The sequence below is a fragment of the Meles meles genome, chromosome X (assembly GCF_922984935.1).
Source record: "Meles meles chromosome X, mMelMel3.1 paternal haplotype, whole genome shotgun sequence".
NCBI classification, from domain to species: Eukaryota; Metazoa; Chordata; class Mammalia; order Carnivora; family Mustelidae; genus Meles; species Meles meles.
Window position 1 is genome coordinate 85250477 of NC_060087.1, and position 22888 is coordinate 85273364.

The window sequence follows — 22888 nt, forward strand, 5'->3', positions numbered from 1 at the left end:
CCATCATTTTTGTACTTGTAAATATTATATTTTCTCAATAAAGTTTATTTTAAAAGGGAAGAAAGCATGCACAGGAATTTTTAGTACTGATATACACTGCAATGTGGATGAGCCTTGAAAACTTTATGCTACCGAAAAGTTGTATATTGTATGATTCCATATATATATATATATATATATATACATATGAAATATCTAGAATACACAGATCTGTAGAGACAAAGTAGATCAGTGTTTGTCAGGTGCCCAGGGGGTGGGGGGGGGGGGAGAAAATGAGAACACCATTATATGCTAATGGGTGTGAGGTTTCTTTCTAGGTTGATGGAAATATCCTAGAACTATATAATGGTGATGGTTTCAGAGCTCTGTCATACTTAAAAAACTACTAAATTGTACACTTTAAAAGGGTGAGTTTGGGGGCACCTGGGTGGCTCAGTCGTTGAGCGTCTGCCTTCAGCTCAGGTCATGATCTCAGAGTCCTGGGATCAAGCCCTTGTCAGGCGCCCTGCTCTGTAGGAAGGCTGCTTCTTCTTCTCCTACTCCCTCTGCTTGTGTTCCCTTTCTCACTGTCTCTCTCTCTTTGTCAAATAAATAAAAAATCTTTAAAAGGGTGAGTTTCGTCATATGTGAGTTACATTTCAATCAAGCTGTTTAAAAAAAAAAAAGAAATAGCAACATAAGCATATTACTCAGAAATATGGAAGTAAATACTAGAAGAAATAAAAAATATTTATGGTAGTTGACTCGGGAGAATGAGAATGTGGAATAACAAGACAGACTGAAGTTTTTAATAATAAATTATTGTGCACTATTGGATTTAAAATTTTTTTTACAGGTATCCCATTTGATAAAATAAAAATGAGCTAAAAACAAAGGACACACACACAGACATTGTGAGGACAAGTCAAAAGAGATTCTGACATATTGGATCTGAGATGGGAACCGGGATTCTGAATTTTTGACAAGGTAGCCAGGTGATTTTAATGCAGGTGATCTTCTGGCAGCTAGCAAACTTTGAGAAACACTACCATATCCAATGTTGAAATCATTAGCAATGTATTGTCATATAACCCATCTCCTGTTGTGTTCCTTTTGGAGTGGCAAGCCTTGGTTTCTAAAGAATGAATGGATGTGCTCAGAGCTGCATATTCAATCAAGGACAGAACAGGATCAAGAATTGAGGCCTTCTGACTTGGCAATTAATATGCTGTTTTTTGAAAACTTCTATTATATATTGTGGGGACCGAAATCAGTGAGATAAATTCTCTGCTTTGAAAATAGCAAGTCTAATGGAGTAATTATAATGTCTGAAAAATAAATTACTTAAGGTTCTACAAAGCATTTTTCCACATCTCATGTCAGGATTAATAAAACTATAGTATAACATGAGAAGAGGCATCATCTCCACAGTTCAGCACAGAACGTAGAGGGGAATCAACTCAGAGGAGACTCTAGGGAAATCAAAGGAGTTTTGTTACCTGAAGGATTCTAGCTCACCAGCAGCCATGGGTCCCTTAGTGGGGTGCAGGACCCATAAGAAGATGCATAGTGGACATCAGACATAGTATTCCTCAATGTAAAGTGGCACCCACCTCATAGCTTCCAGGACGTATTCCTGGACACAAGTGAGACTTCCTTCAGTCCTCCCCCCAACATCTGACAGAGTTCTGGTTCTGCTAGTGCAGAGCAGAGGGTAGGAGTCTGCCCAGTACCGCTCATACTCATTACCTGATCTGATCTTCTCCATAGCCCTGGAAGATAAGTTTTATCCCCATTTCACGGATGGTAAGACTGTTACAGCAATGGATCTGTAATCACTGCCACGTTGATTCCTCCAGTTTCGAGTGCCAGAGGTAATGAGTTTTACACATCATTTCACATCCTGACATCAGGAATTTTAAGTGTCTCCCTGCCCTCATAAATTTTCTGAACTGTAATTTTGATTGCATGGTATGTATTTTCTCATTTTTAAAATATTTATTATTGGGGCGCCTGGGTGGCTCAGTGGGTTAAAGCCTCTGCCTTCGGCTCAGGTCATGATCCCAGGGTCCTGGGGTCGAGCCCCGCGTCGGGCTCTCTGCTCAGCCAGGAGCCTGCTTCCCTTCCCCTCTCTCTCTGCCTGCCTCTCTGCCTACTTGTGCTCTCTGTCACACAAATAGATAAATAAAATCTTTAAAAATAATAATAATAATAAAATATTTATTATTTATTTTATGACAAAAATCATCTATTTTTTTTAAGGAAAAAAACAGACAAGAGAAGATGATCTCTTCCATTGCCACCACACAGAGAAAACCACTATTTCCCTTTGGATTTACTCAATTTCATAGTTTTCCCTATTCATGGATGTATTATGTAACTGTATTTTTTTCAAAAATGAGCTGATACCATACATGTAGTTCTGAAAACTTTTTTTATTAATATTTTGCAATGTATCATGAACATCTCTCTTCCATGCACGTGGGTGAAAGTCGCCTACTGAAAGACAGAGTGCTGCAGTTGGGTCAAAAGGCTGCTGGTAATGGAGAGTGACACCTAAAGCAACAGATCAGCATAAGGTTAAAGCACACAGCCCGGCAAATGCCTGCCAGGGAAAGCAAGGTAGGCAATATTCCCACAAGAGAGATCAGAATTAAAGGCCAAAGGCATTAAAGATATGGAACGTCTTCTAAGTCCTTCTGGCCCCTACCTCCGCCTCTCACTCCCCTGACACCCCGCTGCCCCCTTGGGGCAAACGGTTCCTGAACATCTCTTTGCATCCAGTGAAAACCACCCATTTTCTGTTTTTTCCTTAGCTCTTCCTGAGCCCTTGACATATCTCCACATTCTCTCATCATCTCCTCACTGCCCAAGTGCCTTTCCTGTAAGTCCTCCTGATAGTCCTTGGGGGAATCGTCCGTCCCCCTGTCCGTTTTTCTTTTTGCTTTCCTGGGCACGTAATCTTCAGCTGGGCGCTTTTCTGCAGCCCGTGGCTCACCCTCAGGCTTTGCCAGGGATTCTGACTTGCCCTCACCGTGTGGTTTGCCCTCATCTTTGGACTTGCCCTGATTTTCTTCCTTTCCCTCATCTTCTGGTTGCCCTTCGTCATCTGGCTGCCCCTCATTCTGGAGCTTTCCCTCATGCCCTGGCTTCTCCTCCACTTCCAGCTTTTCTTCTTCATCTGATTTTCCTTCATCTTCTGTATCAACTTCATCTTCTGGCTTTCCCTCACTTTCTAGGTTTCCTTCGTTTTCCGGCTGTCCTTTGTTTTCTTCGTAGATCTTTTCCATGTTGTGATTCTCTCGTCTTTGCCTGTCCTAGGAGACAAAAAGGAGGACTCAGATTAGGGAAAAAAAACGCTTGAAAATAATTGCCTTTTATGATTCAGGGTTTTGCTCTCCCTATCCCAAATGACAAGTGGCCTCCCACCCAGACATTTTTTTTTCCTTTCCTTCGCACTTCACACATGTTTATGTGATACAACCTTACACAAACCTCCACAAGTGCTTTTTTCTGTATTTAACTGGGGTGTGCCAAGAAGTGTGTAAGAGCAGTTTTGTCCCTGAACTTTGCTCTGGCGTTAGCTATGCCAGTGACAATTTTAACTGGGTTATGCCAACTTACACTGACCTGCAGGAATCCTGGCCGGTTTTGTTTTTCCCTTGCCTGCAGTTTTAAGACTTCTAGAACTGCAGACCCAATAGAATTATGGCCACTTCTCAGATTTCAGGGCTACTCTAATATCTTCAAGGGGCTGCACAGATGCCATGCTTCTTGTCTTTCACTTCCTTGTTCTCCCCTAGGTCCTCACCAGCCCTAAAGCACCATGTTTCTTCCCTTAGAGTCCCGACAGAGGCCATGTATTCTGAGACTGCATTAGGGTGGCTTGGAGGAGGCTTGGCAGGTAGCAGCCTCCTCAGCTTCTGCTCAAGCTTAAGTTCCTCTTACTCCCAGGGGTCCTGGGATAGTTACATTTGCCCACTGACCTGCACTGGTCCTGCAGGTCTTTTCTTCTTTTGTCTGGGTTGGTGCCTACAACCACAGACCTGAAGACCTGTGGAGAGACAGGAGACGGGGTGAATGAAGGTTTGAGGAGTGAATGACTGGCAGCTGGGAGACTGATTCTTGTCACACTACAGTTGTCAAAACTTCCCCAAATCCCGCCACCCCCTTGCCCTTTCCCTTGCTTCTCTGATCCTCCCTCTAGAGCCCCTCCCTAACAGTCTCCATTTTTCTACCACTGGGCAATGGCAGAGAAAGTTTACTTTCAAAAGGTTTCTATGTTTCTGAATCCTCCTCCCAAATTTCTGTCTCACTTGTTCTTGCATAAAAATGAGGGAAGTTCAGGACAGTGATGTTCAGAAGCCAGATCCTTCTGTACTCGGTTATCTGCCTCCCAAGCCTCCCACTCCCGGGTGTCCAGATAGCACAAAGCCCATCACTTCTCTGATAATGGTGAGGATAGAGTCAGGGGGGCAGGGCAGAAATGTCCAGAGCATTCATGACACCCCTTGCCTCTCCACATACACAGAAATACCACGTTTTCCTACAATGCAAGAGACAAATTATTTCCAAATTCAGTAAAAATTTTGGCTTATGGTATCTCCTCTCAGTCCTCCCCAGTTTAGAAGCCACTCCCCCGCAAAAGGGAGCTGGTCACCAGACTGAACCTCTGTCCCCCTCCTTTGCAGCACCTCCTCCCCCTCTCCCCCCACTTGCAGCCCACCATTTCCGGCTCCAAAATGGACGGAAGGTGAAGAGATCCAGAGAGTGCAGGCCCTCCCCACAACGGGTTCACAGGCTGTGCCCTCTCCCGCTGCCCTGCAGAGATCAGGCCATATCCTCACTAAGGCCATCCCTCTCTCCCGGCCCTCTCCACCAGACATAGCTCGATAGCCTACCTCCTAGGAGATCCCAACGGGACCCATTCTCAACCCCTGGTCCCTCTCCATCTCCTCCCGCCAAGCCCTCCGTTTCTTGCACCAAACACATGGTCATTGGGGAGGGAAGGGGTAGAGAGAATACAATCCTGGCCCTGCTCGTGTCTTTGCCCTCTGCCGCCCCCCCACCCCCGACCCCCACCCCAGGGGTCCGCAGGTGCCTGTGGGTTTGTGGCCATTCCTGAGAGATGCCTCCTTCTCCCATTTCTTTCTGCCATAAGCCCACACTTACCCACGGAAATAAGAGATGGTACCCAATTCTGCCCCCAACACTCATACAATTTCCTGCGCCAGAATGAATGGGGGTGGGAGGGGGTGGCATCTGGAAAGTAGACCGGTCCCTTGTAGCCTCTATCAATTACCACCCCTATGCCAGCGTCCTCCCTCTTCTCCAGCTTGTACCTACCTGCAGGGCTTTAGGGCAGTTGCCGCTCTGTCCCTCAGTCTGCAAGCTCTCCACAAAAATAGGGAACTGGTACCTGGAGAAGAGGGACTTCTGCACACGTCGGCTTCTGATCACGTGAAAGAAACGTCACCAGTGGGCTCGGGTCCCTCGTTCTCCTCCCACCAGCAGAAAGTGCGTCAGGAGCCTGCCCACTTCTTCCCTTCACTAGCTGGCTCCCGCCTCGGGGCGCTGAAGTCCCCTCCTCTCACCGCCTTTTTTTTTTTTTCCTGTCTTTGCTAATCCCAAAGGTCAAATGTGGCCCCTTCTCCCCTTCTCCCTGTAGTATGTGTTTGTTCTGTCTTATCAGGAAAGGGCTACATCTCCTAGGGCAACTAGCGATTGGTACATCTCTCAGGAATTTTTTCTTTCTCTCCTTTGATCTCAAAGCACCTACCCCCTCAATCTACTTCTCCACTCAAGCGCTGATGCTCATTTCTCTTCTCCTCCAGACCTTCATATAATAGATACACGTGGATTGTCAGGCAAGGAAGTAGATAGTTGAAATGGGGATTTTATTTGCTTCTAAATTTTTTTTTCGGTTTTACTTAATTTATTCCCCTCAGCATGGGTTATTCTTATAAGCAAAAAATTAAATAGAGCTATTTTCACTTGGGGCAAAGAATGTGTTTACGATAGAAAAGCCCCCAACAAGATTCCAAAATTAAGTTCACTGCATTAATATTTACAATATGGAAAATGGATTCAGTTAGGTACACACAAAATATTTTTCTTAATTTTCATAAATAGGTATTTCTGTCATGTTCTACTAACAATGCATGTATTTATTGTGCCCAAACAATCACTGAGTGTTAAGTAGACTTTCTGGAATCTGATGGCTGACACAGTATGGGTCTTGAAAATTTGGCCTATGGTTATTTTCATTCAGAGATTTAGCTGTTGGGCAAAGGCAGCAAAGGATCTGAGGGATGCAGACGTGGTCTGATTTTCCCTGTCCTTTCAAGAGAGGAGGAATATGCAATTTCCAGTCCACTTCTCACCTTCCAGACCCTCTCATCCTTTGCATTCAGGCACCTGACTCTTGCTCACTCAAGAACACACATGGAGAGATCATGGAGAGATGATCAAGGTGACATTTCTGCCCTGTCCCCTGACTCTATCCTCACCATTATCAGAAAAGTGATGGGCTTTGTGCTATCTGGACACCCGGGAGTGGGAGGCTTGGGAGGCAGATAACCGAGTACAGAAGGATCTGGCTTCTGAACATCACTGTCCTGAACCTTCCTCATTTTTATGCAAGAACAAGTGAGACAGAAATTTGGGAGGAGGATTCAGAAACATAGAAACCTTTTGAAAGTAAACTTTCTCTGCCATTGCCCAGTGGTAGAAAAATGGAGACTATCAGGGAGGGACTATAGAGGGAGATCAGAGTAAATAAATGGCTCCTTCCCTCCCTCCCCCAAATTCCCACAGAGGTAAGTCAACCCCAACAGAGATGGAATTCTGTCCTGACAACTGGAAACCAGAGCGGATCTGTTCCAGACCCCTGCAGCGGAGGTTTTCCATAAAGCCCAGAGACGTGATGGCCGAGGGGAGAGCCTCCATGCTTGGCTGCTCTCTGCCCTTCTTCAGAGTGCCCAGGGAAGGTTCTCTGACCCTGTCTGCTGCCTACCACTCGACCTAGGAGGTGCAACTTGAGGGATTTCTCAGCTCCAGTATCTTCACCTACAGGGCACCTAGGAGGAGCCTAGCCATGCTGCAGGGTTTCTGACGCTCAGTCCATCCCGAGCCTTGGGCCCTCTGAGTCATATTTGTTTCAGTGTCTGTGAAAAGTCTGACAGTACCGATTGACCCAGACCAGGTGTTCTCAACTGAGGGAGTCTGTGTACCGCCTGAAATGATATGCAAGGTTGCATTTGTTTAGAAGATAGTGGAGTCTGTACACTTGTGAAAAGATCTGTACCCTAAGAACCTGAGAAAGTCTGACACATGAGCAGACTGACATCAAGAAGAAGCAGAAGCTATAGGTAGAGAAAAAAGAGGAGATAGAGAAGAAGCTACTTGGGAGTGAGATAGAGAAAGGAAGAAACAAAGAGCAGGTGAGCTCTGTTAAAAGGAGAGCACTTACTCCTTGGGTTCCAGGATTCTTAACTAGAGAAACCTCTGAATCCCCTGGAATTATATTCAAAATGAGGTGCGTGTGTGTGGTTGGGGGAGAGATAAGATATGTACATTTTTGCTGGGTGTATGCATTTGCCTAGGATCAAATCCATTAGTATCATTAGATGCTTAGAGGGGTATGCAATATAAAAAATGTGAAGGCCAACTAGCCTAGAGAATATACTTATGTACATTTTTTTTCAAATAAGACTATGTTTTTTAGAACAAAGTATTATAACATTAAAAAATAGCCATTTTAAAGTGTATAGCTCAGTGACATATAGTACACTCACAATGTTGTGAAACCATCTCTTCTATCTAGTTCCAAAATATTTTCATTAACTCTGAAGGAGACCCCATACACATTAAGTAGTCACTCCCAATTTTTCCCTTCTGTATAAACAGAATCATGCAATATGTGACCTTCCATGTCTGGCTTCTTTCACTTAGCATAATGTTTTCAAGGTTCATTCACATTGTCTCATGTACAGTATTTCTTCCCTTTTTATGGCTGAATAATATTTCATTATATGCCCATATTGTATTTTATTTATCATTCAAATATTGATGGATATTTGGGTTGTTTCTACTTTTCAACCATTGTAAATGCTGCCTTAAACACTTATGTATAAACTTTTTTGTATGAATGTGTGTTTTTATTTCTTTTGAGTATATATCTAAGAAAGGAATTTCTGGGTCATGTGCTAATTCTATGTATAACTTTTTTGAGGAAATGCCAGCCTGTTCCACAGTGGCTTCAGCATTTTGCACTCCTACCGGCAATGCGTGATGGCTCCAATTGATCCACAATCTCAAAAACAATTGTTAATATTTCATTTTTTCAATTTTTACATTTTCCTAATGACTAATGATACTGAACATCTTTCCATGTATTTATTGGATATTTATATACCTTTTTTGGAGAAACATCTATTCAAGACCTTGGTCCATTTTTTTATATTGTTTGTCATTTTTGTGTTTTTAAGAATTTTAATTTAAGAATTTAAAGAGTTTTTCATGTATTCTGGATACAGTCCCTTTCCAGATATATGATTTGCAAACATTTTCTTCCATTCTGCAGATTGCCTTTTTACTTTCTTGATAATGTCTTTTTATTCACAGAAGTTCTTAATTTTTATGAAATCCAATTTATATATTTTTCTTTTTGTTGTTCTTCCTTTTGGTTTCATATCTAAAAGTCCATTACCAAATCCAAAAACATGAAGATTTACCCTTTTGTTTTCTTCTAAGAGTTTTAAAGTTTTGACTCAAATATTTAGGTCTTTGATCATTTTGAGTTAATTTTTATATATGACATGAGTTTCTTTTTGTAAATGGCTTTATAAAACCCAAAGGTTCTTTTGATAGCAGAACACAACACACTGTCATAAAAAAAGATACAAGGCAGAACTTTTTGTTCCTTATAGCTCCAAAAGAGAGAAGATTGCCAGGCAGAGCCACACAGGTTATGCCTGGATAACAGAAAGTTGGATATCTAAGAGCAGGTTATGTATTACTAGTGGAGTGGGGTTAGCTAGATTTTTTCTGAATCTCTGAGGATTGGTTAATCTGAATAATTTCTCAGGCTCCAGGGCAGAGAGGCTGTCCTAGTTGTCTGGTACCTGGCCCCTGGGCAAAGAGGGCTGGTGCATAGTGTCCCAGAGTGTGAATGCATATGATATGGGAAGTGGCTGGACTGTGTACTTCATCAGCTCAAGAAGGGCAAGTAACCGGCCTCCACCCAGGGCCTCAAAATTGACTCAAGATGGTACCTTTGCAAAAAAAAGATAGGATATTTGAGTGACTCAAATAGTAGAAAAGACTTACATAGGGTAGGACATAGTTGCCCTAAAGGCATAGAAGACATTTTATTATGAAAGTAAAAAGGAGGAAAACAAATAGAAGAATAAGAAGTCCTTATAGGCCAGGGGCGCCTGGGTGGCTCAGCGGGTTAAGGCCTCTGCCTTCGGCTCAGGTCATGATCCCGGGGTGCTGGGATCGAGCCCCGCGTCGGGCTCTCTGCTTGGCTGGGAGCCTGCTTCCTCCTCTCTCTCTGCCTGCCTCTCTGCCTACTTGTAATCTCTATCTGTCAAATAAATAAATCTTTAAAAAAAAAAAAAAAAAAAAAAAAAAAAAAAGAAGTCCTTATAGGCCAGACATAACCAAGTTAATTAAAGAGTGATCTAGGAGGTAGTTGCCTCCTAAGGAAAGCAATAATCTCCATTAATTTTTAGAATGGGATTAATAGTAATAATCTCTACAAGATTATCCTTTAGACAGGGAGTGTAGAGGTATATAGTATACACCTTTTGGCAGAGAGCAAAACAAATACTCGGTTCATGGGCTAAGTAAACAATGACCTCAAGAAATGTAATAGAATCCCAAATATCAAAAGAAGAAAAGCAATCAATATATTGTGTTCAATTTGTCATTATCTTTGGGAAGGCAGCATATAGGCGCTGTTAAGATGATAGTCTCAGTGTCTGTGGTGAAGTCTTCCTTTGTGTAGAAATCAAAGTCATCTCCAATGGTGAGATATTGGACTGAGACAAAGTCATCTGAAGCAACATCCCTCTAGTAACAAGCTTCTGTGTTGAGATGATGTCATCTAGGATGTGGGATTGGGATGTCCTTTCTAAGTAGACACCTACTCAGGTTGATGTGAGTCATGTTTTCGTGGTTCTGGTATTATAAGGAGGCTGAGGTGTTCGTAGACTTTGAAGGCAATGACGGGCTTGGAAGACTGACTTGCAAATTTTTTTTAGATAATGGTAAGTTATCATAACAAAATTTTCCCTCTTAACCATATTTTAGTATACGTGTCAGTGGCATTAAGTACACTCACATTGTTGTGCAACCATCAGCACCATCCATTTCCAGAGCTTCCTCCATTTTCCCAAACTGAAATTTTATACCCATTAAACTAACTCCCCTTGCCCCACTCACTGTACCCCCTGGCAAACCCCATTCTACATTCTGTCCCTAAGAATTTGACTACTTTAGGTATTTTGCATAAATTAAATCACAAATAATTTTCTGTGTGGTTTATTTCACTTAGCATAATGTCTTCAAGGTCCATCTGTATTGTAGCATGTGTCAGAAATTCATTTATTTTTAAGGCTGAATAATGTTCCATTTTATATATATATACTCTATTTTGTCTATCTAATCATCTGTAAATGGACACTTCCTCCACCCAGTTTTATCAAGAAATACTTGACATACATCACTGTGCAAGTTTAAGATATATAAAATGATGGTTTTATTTAAATATATTATGCAGTGATTACCACAGTAAGTTTAGTTAACATTCATCGTATCATAAAGGTATAATAAAAAGAAAAGAAAAGAATTTCTCCTTGTGGTGAGAACTCTTAGGATCTACTACTCTTTTAACAACTTTCTTATAAATCATACAGCAGTGTTAACTATAGTCATCATGTTTTACATTACATCTCCATGACTTATTTATTTTACAACTGGGAGTTTGTACTTTTTGACCACTTTTCTCCCATTCCCCCATGTCTGGTAACCACAAATCTGATCTCTTTTTCTGAGTTTGGTGGGTTCAATGTATGTCATGAATGTTTTATAGTTTTCAATGTGCAGGTCTTGAGCATCTTTTGCCAAATCTATCCCTAAGTATTTCATATTTCTGATGCTATTGTAAATGATATTGTTTTAGAATTTAATCTGATTATTCATTGCTTGTAGAGGACTGAATGATTTCCCTCCATATTCATGTCCACCTAGCACTTCAGAACATGACCTTATTTGTAAATAAGGTCTTTGCAGATGTAATTTATTAAGAATTGAGATGAGGGGTGCCTGGTTGGCTCAGTCAGTAGAGCATGCAACTCTTGATTTCAGGGTTGTGAGTTCGAGACCCATCTTGGCTATGGAGATTATGTAAAAATAAAATCTTTAAAAAAAAGAAGAATTGAGAGAGGTCATATTGGCTTAGGGTAGGCCCTAAACCCAATGGATGTATCCTTAGAAGATACAGAGAACACGTAGACACAGAACAGAATCAGAAACTGGAGTTATGTTGTCACAAGCCAGGGAAAGCCTAGGGCCACTAGAAGCTGGAAGAAGTAAGGAAGGATTCCTTTCTAGAGACTTCAGAGAGAACATAGCACTGCTGATAACTTGATTTGGACTTCTGGCTTACAAAACTATAAGGCAATACATTTCTTGTTTTTTTTTTTTTTTAAGTCACCAAGTTTATGGTAATTTTTTATGGAAGTCTCAGAAAATTAGAAATACAACTAAATTTATATTTCAATCTTGTATCCTACAACCTTTCTGAACTCATTTATTAGCTCTGGTAGCTTTTTCTTTTTTAATATTTTATTTTTAAGTGATCTCTGTAAGCATCGTGGATCTTGAACTCACAACCCCAAGACCAAGAGTTGCACGCTCCACCAACTGAGCCAGCAGGGGCCCCAAAGCTCTAGTAGCTTTTTTGTATATTACAAAAAAATTTCTATACAGATCATTGTTTTCTGTGAATATTTTCTATTTCTTCCTTTGCAATCTGTATGACTTATTTATTTTTCTTATTGTGCTGGCTAGAACTTCTAACATAACATTGAATCTAATTTGTGAACATGTCTACTTTGCTTTGTTTTCCATCTTAGGAGGGAAACATTTAGTCTTTATGTAACATACACATCATTATGTATGGGTTTTTTTGTAGAAGTATCTTATCAGGTTGAGGAGCATCTCTTCTACATATGGTTGTTGAGTATTTTAATCTGTAATATATATTTTTTTTAATTTTTGCAAATTTTTTTTTCATTAGCCACTGAGATGACCATGTGTTTTTCCTCTTTTATGTTAATGTGGTGAATTACAATGATTTTCAAAGATTAACACTACCTCAAATCCTTGGGATAAAACTTACCTGGTCATGGTGTATTGTATCTTATATATATAATTGGAGTCTACTTTACTAAAGTTTTATTAAGAACTTGTGCATAGTGTTCATGAAGGAGATCAGTTTGTGGTTATCTTTCCTTGTAATATAATTGTCTGGTTAGTTATCTGGGTAATTCTAGCTTCATAGGATGAGTTGGGAGCTATTCCTTCCTCTTCAATTTTCTGAAAGATTTTGCATAGAATTGGTATTATGTAATTTTTAAATGTTTGGTAGAATTACCAGTTAAGCCATCTTGACTCAGAGTTTTCTTTGGAGGAGGTGTTTAAATAAAATTTCCATTTATTTTCATGATAAGCTTAGCTTAACACACAGAATTGTCAAATCACTATGTTGTACAACTGAAACTAGTATAACATTGGGTATCAAATATGCCTCAAAAAAACTTTTAAAAAAAATTTCTATTTATTGTGTGTCTGTGTGGTTCAATAGGTTAAGCATCTACCTTTGGCTCAGGTCATGATCCCAGGGTCCTGGTATCAAGTCCCACATTGAGCTCCTTGCTCAGCAGGGAGCCTGCTTTTCCCTCTCCCTCTGCCCTTCCCCACTGCTCGTGCTTGCTCTCTCTCTCTCTCTAATTTCTATTTATTTAATAGCTATAGAGCTTCTTCTATTCTATTATTATATGTTCAGTGCTCTAAAAATCTGCCTGAGTGGTCCTTTTACCACATCTCACAAATTATCATATGTTCAGTTTTCATTTTCATTCAGTTCAAAGTGCCTTACAATTTCCTCTCTAGGTTATTGAGACATGCATTGTTTGATGTTAATATTTGGGATTTTCCAGATATTTTTCTGTTATTCATTTCTCATTTAATTTCACTGTGCTCAGAAAATATACTTTTTAAAAAAAGATTTTATTTATTTATTTGACAGAGAGAGACACAGCAAGAGAGGGAACACAGCAGGGGGAGGAGTGTGAGGGGGAGAAGCAGGCTTTCAGCCAAGCAGGGAGCACAATGTGTGGCTCAACTCCAGTACCCTGGGATCATGACCTGAGCTGAAGGCAGACACTTAAGGACTGAGCTACCCAGACACCCCAGAAAACATATATTTTATGATTGGAATCCTGTTAACGTTACTGAGACTTATTTTATGACCTTGAATATGGACTATCTTGGTAAATGTTCTATGTGCAAACCAAACAAATGCACATTCTCTTGTTGTTGGTGGCAAGGTCTACCATAGCCAACTAGAAAAGCTGTTTCATGGTGTTCTTCAGGTCCTATGTGTACTTGCTGATTGTTGACTTGTTCTATCAATTTTAGAGAAGGTGTTGAAATCTCTGACTGTAATTGTGGATTTGTCTGTTTCTTCTTGTGATTCTGTCAGTTTTTGCTCCTTGTATTTTAAAGCACTATAAAATGTGAATGTTTAGGATCGTCATGTTCTCTTGACAAACTTACCATTTAAAATTATGTATTTACTGTAATATCCCTGGTATTATTCTTTGCTCTGAGATTTATTGTATCTGATATCAACATAGCCACTCAAGCTTTGATTGATGTTAAGATTATCCACATTTTTCCGTTCCTTTACTTGTAATCAATTTGTATCTTTAAATTTAAAATAAGGTGTTTGTAGGCAGCATATATTTGCCTTCCTTTCTATACAATCTTACAGTCTCTGCTTTGTAATTGAGGTATTTAGACCATTTACATTAATGTGATTATTGACATTGATATGTTTGGGTTTAAATCAACCATCTTGCTATTTGTCTCCATTTGTCCCATCTGCTCTTTGTTCTTTTTCCTCTAACATTTTTAAAAGATTCTATTTATTTTGGGCGCCTGGGTGGCTCAGTGGGTTAAAGCCTCTGCCTTCAGCTCGGGTCATGGTCTCAGGGTCCTGGGATTGAGCCCCGCCTCAGGCTCTCTGCTCAGCGGGGAGCCTGCTTCCCCCCTCTCTCTCTGCCTGCCTCTCTGCCTAGTTGTGATCTCTCTCTCTGCCAATAAATAAATAAAATTTTTAAAAAAGATTCTATTTATTTATTTGTCAGAGAAAGAGATAAAATGTACAAGTAGGGGGAGTGGCAGGCAGAGGGAGAAGCAGGCTCCTGGCTGAGCAAGGAACCCGAAACAAGACTTGATCCCAGGACTCTGGGATCATGACCTGAGCTGAAGGCAGACTCTTAACCAAATGAGCCACCCAGGCATCCCTTCCTCGATATTTTCTACTGACTATTTTCAAGATGCCTTTTTATCTCATATGTTGGTTCATCAGCTACAACCTTTTTCATGATTATTGAAAGGTTTGTAATATACATTTTTAACATTTCAGAATCTACCTTCAAATGATATTAATGTGTAGAATAAGAACTTCAAAATGTTATACTTCCATTCCCTCTCTCTGGTCTTTGTGTTATTGACATACATTTTACTTCTCCATATGTTATAAATAAATCCAACAATACAGAGTAAGCTGGGAGTAATCAGAATGCTCATATTATTTGTTTCTACCTTCTCAAGGAACTTCCCCTCCAGTTGTCTGAGGTTAAATAACTGAGAACTGTTGTTTCAGGTATTTTGTCCAGGTTTTCATTGTTTCGGTTAGGGAGTTAAATCCAGATCCTGTTATTCTATTTTATTTGAAGCATAAATGTAGCTTGGTTTTTAAATTTATTTTTTAAAAGGTTTTTATTTATCTATTTGAGAGAGAGAGAGAGAGCGAGAACGAACGGGGTGAGGGGCAGAGGGAGAAGCAGGCTCCCCGCTGAGCAGGGAGCCTATGCTATTCATGGCTCAATCCCAGGACCCCCGCATCCTGACCTGAGCGGAAGGCAGATGCTTAACTGACTGACCCACCCAGGTGCCCCGCAGCTTGGTGTTTTAAATGTTAGTTAATCATGAAGATTTTATTTCACCTCCAGCCAAAGTTCTTTTACTATCTGTACTTCCTGGAAGAGTCCAGTGTCTGTGTATTCTCCCTGCTCTGCCTCTGAATACAAAGTTCAAACTGCATTGCTTTCTTTGGTCACAAGGTGGCCCTTAAAATTCATTTTCTGAATTTCCTTCAATTGACTTGACCTTTTTTTAAGAAAAAAAAAAAAAAAGGTAATTATTTAAATTCAAAAGTTATGAGACGTTATGTGCATTATTATCTCAGTTTTGTTAGAAATACATAAGGAGGGGATCCTGGGTGGCTCAGTTGGTTAAAGCCTCTGCCTTGGGCTCGGGTCATGATCCCAGGGTCCTGGGATTGAGCCATGGGCTCTCTGCTTGGCGGGGAGCCTGCTTCCTCTTCTCTCTCTGTCTGCCTCTCTGCCTATTTGTGATGTCTATCAAATAAATAAATAAATCTTTAAAAAAAGAAATACATAAGGATTCAAAGATGTGCATACTTGTTTATCATTTGCTGAATACCAGTAAATCATACTTATTTTGTTGAGTTTTTCATTCACCCAATATCTACTAGATGTACATTCAGTGCTAAAACTCCAATGGCCCAATATGTTTCTTTTTTGAGAACCAGGGCAGAATCCCAAATCTTTGCTAAAATTTGTAGGCATTCACAGGAAGAATTTGCTCATCTTTCAGTGGAGAATGGCCACTCTGAGGGAGAAAAGAAGGCTTACCACATAATATACAGAAATGATATAGATAGGCAAATGCAGTCAGAAACTTAGCTATGGGCTGTTTCCCTCAAAGGAACCTCATACCGTGTTCCCTTACGGGCTTTTGCTCACTTTCTGCTGGTTGTTGCCTTAACATTTTATGCGGAGTCTGACCAATACTACACTACTCCCTCAGATGCCCCTTCAGATCCCAAAGACTATTAAGAACCAAGGGAAGCTGGTTAATAGCAGTCTCACTCTCTCCAGAGACTAGGATCTTTGAGGTTAACAAAGCAACTTGGATCTGCCTTACACGGAAAAGATGTACATTTTGGGGGGTATATGCATACCTAATCTTCTATTACAATATGCCATGAGTTCACATGTGAATTTCCAGTTTTTCCTCAAGGAACTGCTGAATATTGTTAGGTCAGTGAAACCAGAATGCTTCTGTATTCCAGGAAAGTTGATGCTAATATTGACAATCAAGTGTAGGAAGCTTCTCTGTTCATTGTAAGCTTCTCTGTTCATCAGTCTTCCTCCCCTTTCAACTATGGCCTTTATCTTTATAAACTTCTGTCCTGCATGAATATTCTTGTGTCTCAAGGACCTGGAGGAGGGAGAGTTTGGGAATTGCTTAGGCACCTGATTCATGTCTGGGGTTTGCTGTGTTACGTGTTTTCACCTGCCTATCCGTTTTTACCTTTGGTTTCATAACTGCTATTGTGATGTTATATTCCAGAGTGGGGTTGGAAAACTTTTTCTATAAGAGCCAGATAATAAATATGTGGGCTTTGCAGGCAGGCCATACTGTTTCTCTCACAACTACTCAACTCTGCTACTGTAGTACATCACCAGCCACAGATAGTATATAAATTCCTACATACTGCTATATTCCAATAAAATTTTATTTATGAACACCAAAAACTTGATTTCATGTAATTTTTACATATAAAAGTATTCCTGATTTTTTTCAACCATTTAAAAATGTGAAATTTGATCTCAGCTCATTGGCTACAAAAATAAGCAACAGGCCAAATCTGGTTCGTGGACTGTGTGGTTTGCCAACTTGTTTTTGAATCCTAACTTCAAAAAAAAAAAAATTTTTCATTTATTTGAGAGAAAGTGAGAGAGAACAGGGAAGTGGGGGAGAGGGAGGTCAGAGGGAGAAATAGGCTCCCTGGGAGCCTGATGTGGGACTCCATCCTGGTACTCTGGGATCATGACCTGAGCTGAAGGCAGTAACTTAACCAGCTGAGCCACCCAGGCACCAGAGAATCCTAACTTCTAAGTTTAGAAATACATAAATGTATTGAAATACATAATATGTATTTTACCTACATAGCACACACCAAGGCAATTTCATTTCTCAAGTTCTACGGGGACATTTAAACCCAATAGTCCTCCAATGGACTTCTCATAATTACCCATATTTGGTTATCCACTTAATTCATGGACATAATCTCCTGGCATCCAACTCAATGTAAGTTAGCTCTTTGCACTCATAAGTTTCAGGGGGCTGGGATAAGCATTGTCTCAGATTGAAAGTGACCTGTGTCCCATTACACATCTTTAATATGGTATAATGAACTAAGGTTTCTTAGAAAAGAACTACACATCTAAAGAAAGAGAGGACTAGACAGATATGGTCTTTTCATGAAGCTAAAAAAGGGGGGGGGCTTATTCACACTTTCTTAAGAGTGAGGATGCAATTTATTGAGTGTTCCAGAAAAAAAATCAGTGAGACTTTCTCACCTTGAGGATTCCTGAACATTAATACCCAGGGGAGATGCAAATGGAGCACAGTAGCAGACGAATAGGAGGACCTACCCCTTAGTTCACATAAAGACCTGGCTTTGGAAACTTTCCCAAATAGTTGAAGGGAATAAAGTGTTGGGTCCTGCACATTCCGGTGGGAACTTACAAACTTAGGCCTCGTTAAGTATACAAGGCAGCTCTTGGAGCTATTATCATCTTGCTGATAAGTATGATTTTTCTTTATAACTATGATTCTTTTTTTTATTTTTTTTAAAGATTTTATTTTATTTATTTGACAGAGAGAGAGATCACAAGTAGGCAGAGAGGCAGGCAGAGAGAGAGGAGGAAGCAGGCTCCCTGCGGAGCAGAGAGCCCGATGGGGGGCTCGATCCCAGGACCCTGAGATCATGACCTGAGCCGAAGGCAGCGGCTTAATCCACTGAGCCACCCAGGCGCCCCAACTATGATTCTTTTTTAAATATAAGTATGATTCTTAAAGAGATCTGTCTCCTATCATTATTAGGTTTATACTTCTAAATAAAAGATCCAGAGGTAAGCTAAAACTGAGATTGTGTCACAACTGTTTAGGTTAAGTGCTCACATTGCTTCTATCAGGTGGCCAAGCCCTTTCACTAGGTAATAGCTGTTTAGTTCTGAAATGAGAAAATATAGATAAAAAATAAAAATTATTCATAATTCTACCATAAAGAGATGAACACTTTAACTTTTTACTTTTGATACTTTGACTGTGTGTTCATGTATAAAATATAGAGGATCTGAAGTAAAAGGGAATACAGAGAATGTCTTTTAAACTGCTTTATTAACTTCACAATATATACTGAACATCTTGCCATGCAATAGGGTAAAACTCCCTTGCTGACAGAATCTTACATTTTGGGTCAAAATACAACATTCAGTTAGAAGTTGGTCATAGGAGACCCACAAGAAACATGTAACACCAAAAGGTTTACAACAAAGGTACACTGAGAACATTAAATTTAGGAAGGTGTGTCTTCCTATTAACTTCAGGGAAAACATCAGGTTTCAAGGCATAAGGCAAAACTCGTCATGATGGTCATGGTGAGGAGGGTCAGTGCTAACTGCCCGCAGACTATGACTGAACTGCTTTTCCCTCAGCTTTTCCATCAGCTGTCTCATCTCCTCCCCAATCCTTTCCATATTCTCCTCTCTCATCCTTCCCTGTGGTTCTCCAAGCCTCTGAATCATGTCCCATCTATACTGCTGGATGGGCTGTCTAACACGGAACTGCCTACGATTTACTCTAGGCATACAATATTCACCAGCTTCCAAAGGGAGGGCCAAGGGCTCTCCTTTATTAGCAACTTGCTCCATTTCATCCTTTTTTTCATTTTCCTGTTTGGCATTCTCCACGTTGAGATTTTTTACTGCGTGTTCCTCTTTGGACGCCATTGCTCCTGAGAGACAAAAAATGAGAGAAGAAATTATTTTCTTAGTGGGACTGATCAGCACCGAGGACAGAGGCCCTACTACGCACATTCCAAGACTCAAAGCCCTGGATCTCTTAGGCTTTTTAAAAACTTCATTTTCCCACATGAGAGGCTTCCTACGCCCTCTAGGGGGCCCCCGGTCCGAGCCCTCCCCTCGCACCTCCCTGTCGCTCCTCTCCCCTCCCCCCCCCCAAAAGCCCACCATTTTCCCTGCCGATCCCTGCCCAGGCCTCTGCAGGCACCAAGATGGAGGACGGGCTGGGCGGGGGGCGCAGTAGGGAATCTGGGGTCTCAGGGCTTTCCAAACGTATCCCCCGCCCCCCACAGTCCCCCGCACCGACCTGGGCCTATCCTTGCAGTCTCCTCCTCCTCCCGATTCTCGCCGAGAGTGCGCCGCCGCGACACTTAGACCTGCACACCTGCAGAGGGCCGGGGTGGGGGCAGTGGGGGCTGCTGCAGTCGAGCGCTCCCCGCCGACCCGACGCTACCCAGCTCCGCCAGGACCAGCCACGGCCGCCTCGCCCCCACACCCAGCCGCCCCATCCCCCGTGCTGACCACCATTTTCTACACCAAGAAGGACGGGGGCGGGGCGGAGGTGCAAGAGGCAGGTGTTTCCGAGGGGTCGTCGCCTCACCGCCGTCCAGCCCTCGGCCTACTGTTTTCTGCGGCCAAACGCGGGCTGCAGGGCGGCGTGAGCGCTGCGATCCTTGCGCAGCTTCGCTCCGGGGCAGGCGGCCCCGAGCAAGGCTCGGCGGGCCGCGTGGGCTCTCCTACACCCAGACCAGGGAACGCTCCCACTCCTCCCGGTCCCTTACCTGCTTCCCCTCCGCGTCGGACTCTTCAGGACCGCTTCTGGCCCGCTCGCCCGCAGGGCCACCGGGGGTAGACACCGAGAAGTGAACGAGCGAAGGCCGGCTCTAACGCTAGAGCGAGGCGCGCGAGCCAGCGTTCGTGGCTCACGTGAGGCCTTCGTCACCGCGAGTGGCACCGCCCCCATTCCGTGGCGGCTTCTGCCCGCCGGGTGGCGCACAGCCAGTGGGCCAGCGCAGCTCTCCTCTGCTGCCGGGTCCTTTTTTTTTTTTTTTTTTTTTTAAGATTTTATTTATTTATTTGACAGACCGAGATCACAAGTAGGCAGAGAGTGGAGGAAGAAGACACCCCGCTGAGCAGAGACCCCCCCCGCCCCCATGTGGGGCTCGATCCTAGGACGCTGGGATCGTGACCTGAGCCGAAGGCAGGGGCTTTAACCCACTGAGCCACCCAGGCGCCCCTGCTGGGTACTCTATAACAGCACCTGGCTGGGCTCTCTGGCTCTCCCTTTTTTGTATATTCCTGGGCCTTTCTGTGCCTGCTGGGGTATATTCCTGGGCCTTTCTGTGCCTGCTGGGGAAGGGCAGTATCTTCTTTTTTTTTTTTAAAGATTTTATTTGACAGAGAGAAATCACAAGAGATCACAAGAGAGGCAGGCAGAGAGAGAGGAAGGGAAGCAGGCTCTCCGCTGAGCAGAGAGCCTGATGCGGGACACGATCCCAGGATCCTGAGATCATGACCTGAGCCGAAGGCAGCGGCTTAACCCACTGAGCCACCCAGGCGCCCCGGAAGGGCAGTATCTTCTCAGGGGCCTGCTGGCCATTCCTAGTTCTTCCCTGGGGACTTGCCTCTTCTCTTCTCTGCTCTAAGGATATACCTTCTTCCACTTACTGTCCTTACTGCTGCCAATGTTCTCCATTTTCTCTCCACTAAAATGTGTAGGAAAGATGTGTCAGGAAGAGTCCAGGAGAGTGGATTTTGAAAAATTCTTAATATCTGTTTTGTTCCTTTTATGTTAAGCACCCTAAAAATCAATGTACTTTAAAAAGTGTATTGATTTATTTGTCAGAAAGAAAGAGAGCACACCCTGGCAGAGCAGGCAGAGGGAGAAGCAGGCTTTCCTCTGTGCAAGGAGTGGGTGGGGGACTTGATCCCAGGACTCCCTATCATGCCCTGTGTGGAAGGCAGATGCTTAACCGACTGAGTCACCCAGGCTCCCCTATATACTTTTTTTTTAAAGAGAAAGAAAGTTATTTTAATTTGAAAATTAGAATTATAGCTGGGGGAAAAACTCAAGCGTCTCTTTGTTAAATTATATAACTTATAAATTATAAATAATATAAATATAATTATATAGTCATATTATTTATTTATTCATTATTATATTGTATTATTATATAATATTATTATTTATTTATTATAATAAATATTAATTATATTTATATAATTATATTATTATATAAATATAATTATATATTTATATAATTATATTATTATATAAATATAATTATATAAATATAATTTTGTTAAATTATATAAATATAGACTCTACAAGTAGCTTCTTTTTTTAGAACTTGGAAAAAGGCTGGGCAGCTGATGGCTCCTCTTGTTAGGGGCCACTAGATACATGAGATCCTTCCATGAAGTGCCAATGAATCAGTAGTGTAGCAGTCTTAATGAATTTTTAGAATTAAAACAACACAGGCAATGAAAATTCCTTCACAAATTTCTGGTTCAAAAGGCAATCTGTAAGTCTTTATTTGCAAATCACGTGATCATGTATTTAGAGAATCCTAAGGGATCTGGAACAAACCTGCTATGGAACCAGTACTTTAATTCAGTGGGGCTGCAGCTATAGACAGATATTTTTTAAAAAACTCAATTGTATTCCTGTATGGTAGTGATGAACAATTGGAAATTGAAATTTTATGTATTTTACAGAGATAAATATAGATGTAAAGATATCATGTGAAGATAAATGTAAGAATGACCAAGGTCTTGGATCAGAAAATTCAGTACTGTTAAGGCATCAATTATCTCCAAATTAATCTATAAATTTAGATCAGTCAGAATCAAAATTTTAGCAGGCATCTTTGTATCACTTGACAAAATTACCCCCAAATTTATATGGAAATTTGGAGGACCTATTATAGACAATAATTTTGAAAAAAAAAAACCCCACAAATGTGGAAAATTATATTACCTGATTTCCAGACTGAAGACACACTAATAAAGGTAGTGTGGTAGTGGAGTTTACATAGACAATGAATTTAAAATAAAAAACTTCTGCTTTGTGGGAGATATGGTTAAGAAAATGACATGGGAAGCTGAGAAGAGTGGGGGGATATGAAAAATAAAGGGAATTAAGAAATACAAATTTCAGTTACAAAATTAGTCATAGAGATGAAAAGTACAGCATAAGGAATATAGGTAGTAAACTGTAATAACATATGATGACAGATGGTATCAACACATATAGTGGTGAGCATTTTAAGTACTGTATGGAACTGTAGAATATGTTGTATACCTGAAACTAATATTGTATGCTAATTTTATTTCAATTAAAAAAGTACATTCCCAGATTATAAAAAAAAATTTTTCAATAGGTGTAACCAACAAAGCGTTTGTATCCAGAAGATATATAAAGGCCTCTTAAAATTCAAAATAAGGCAAACAATAGAATGAAAAGTCATCAACAGATCTGAACAAGCTTTTCACTAAAGTACATATATGTATAAATCACCAAAGAGCTCATGAAAAGATGCTCAATGTCATTAATCATCAGGAAAATGTAAAACAAACACAAACAATGAAATACCACAACGTAGTCTTCAGAATTGTTAAAATTAAAAAATCTGATAATCCCAAGTATTTTT

At 41.1% G+C, this 22888-nt stretch overlaps 2 protein-coding genes across 2 annotated transcripts; both read right to left on the bottom strand.

Annotated features, from left to right (window-relative positions):
* Positions 1-2396: 2396 nt before the first annotated feature.
* Positions 2397-5465, bottom strand: TCEAL5 (transcription elongation factor A like 5). Its single transcript, XM_045995566.1, has 3 exons — positions 5326-5465; positions 3966-4033; positions 2397-3296 (listed from the first exon to the last, which is right to left on the bottom strand). Exon 3 carries the CDS (start codon positions 3267-3269, stop codon positions 2649-2651), a length of 621 nt encoding a protein of 206 aa, XP_045851522.1. The 5' UTR covers positions 3270-3296; positions 3966-4033; positions 5326-5465; the 3' UTR covers positions 2397-2648.
* A 13068-nt stretch (positions 5466-18533) lies between these two features.
* Positions 18534-20171, bottom strand: LOC123935005 (protein BEX1-like). Its single transcript, XM_045995398.1, has 3 exons — positions 20018-20171; positions 19543-19620; positions 18534-19168 (listed from the first exon to the last, which is right to left on the bottom strand). The coding sequence occupies exon 3, from the start codon at positions 19161-19163 to the stop codon at positions 18777-18779; it is 387 nt and encodes a 128-aa protein (XP_045851354.1). The 5' UTR covers positions 19164-19168; positions 19543-19620; positions 20018-20171; the 3' UTR covers positions 18534-18776.
* Positions 20172-22888: the final 2717 nt, after the last annotated feature.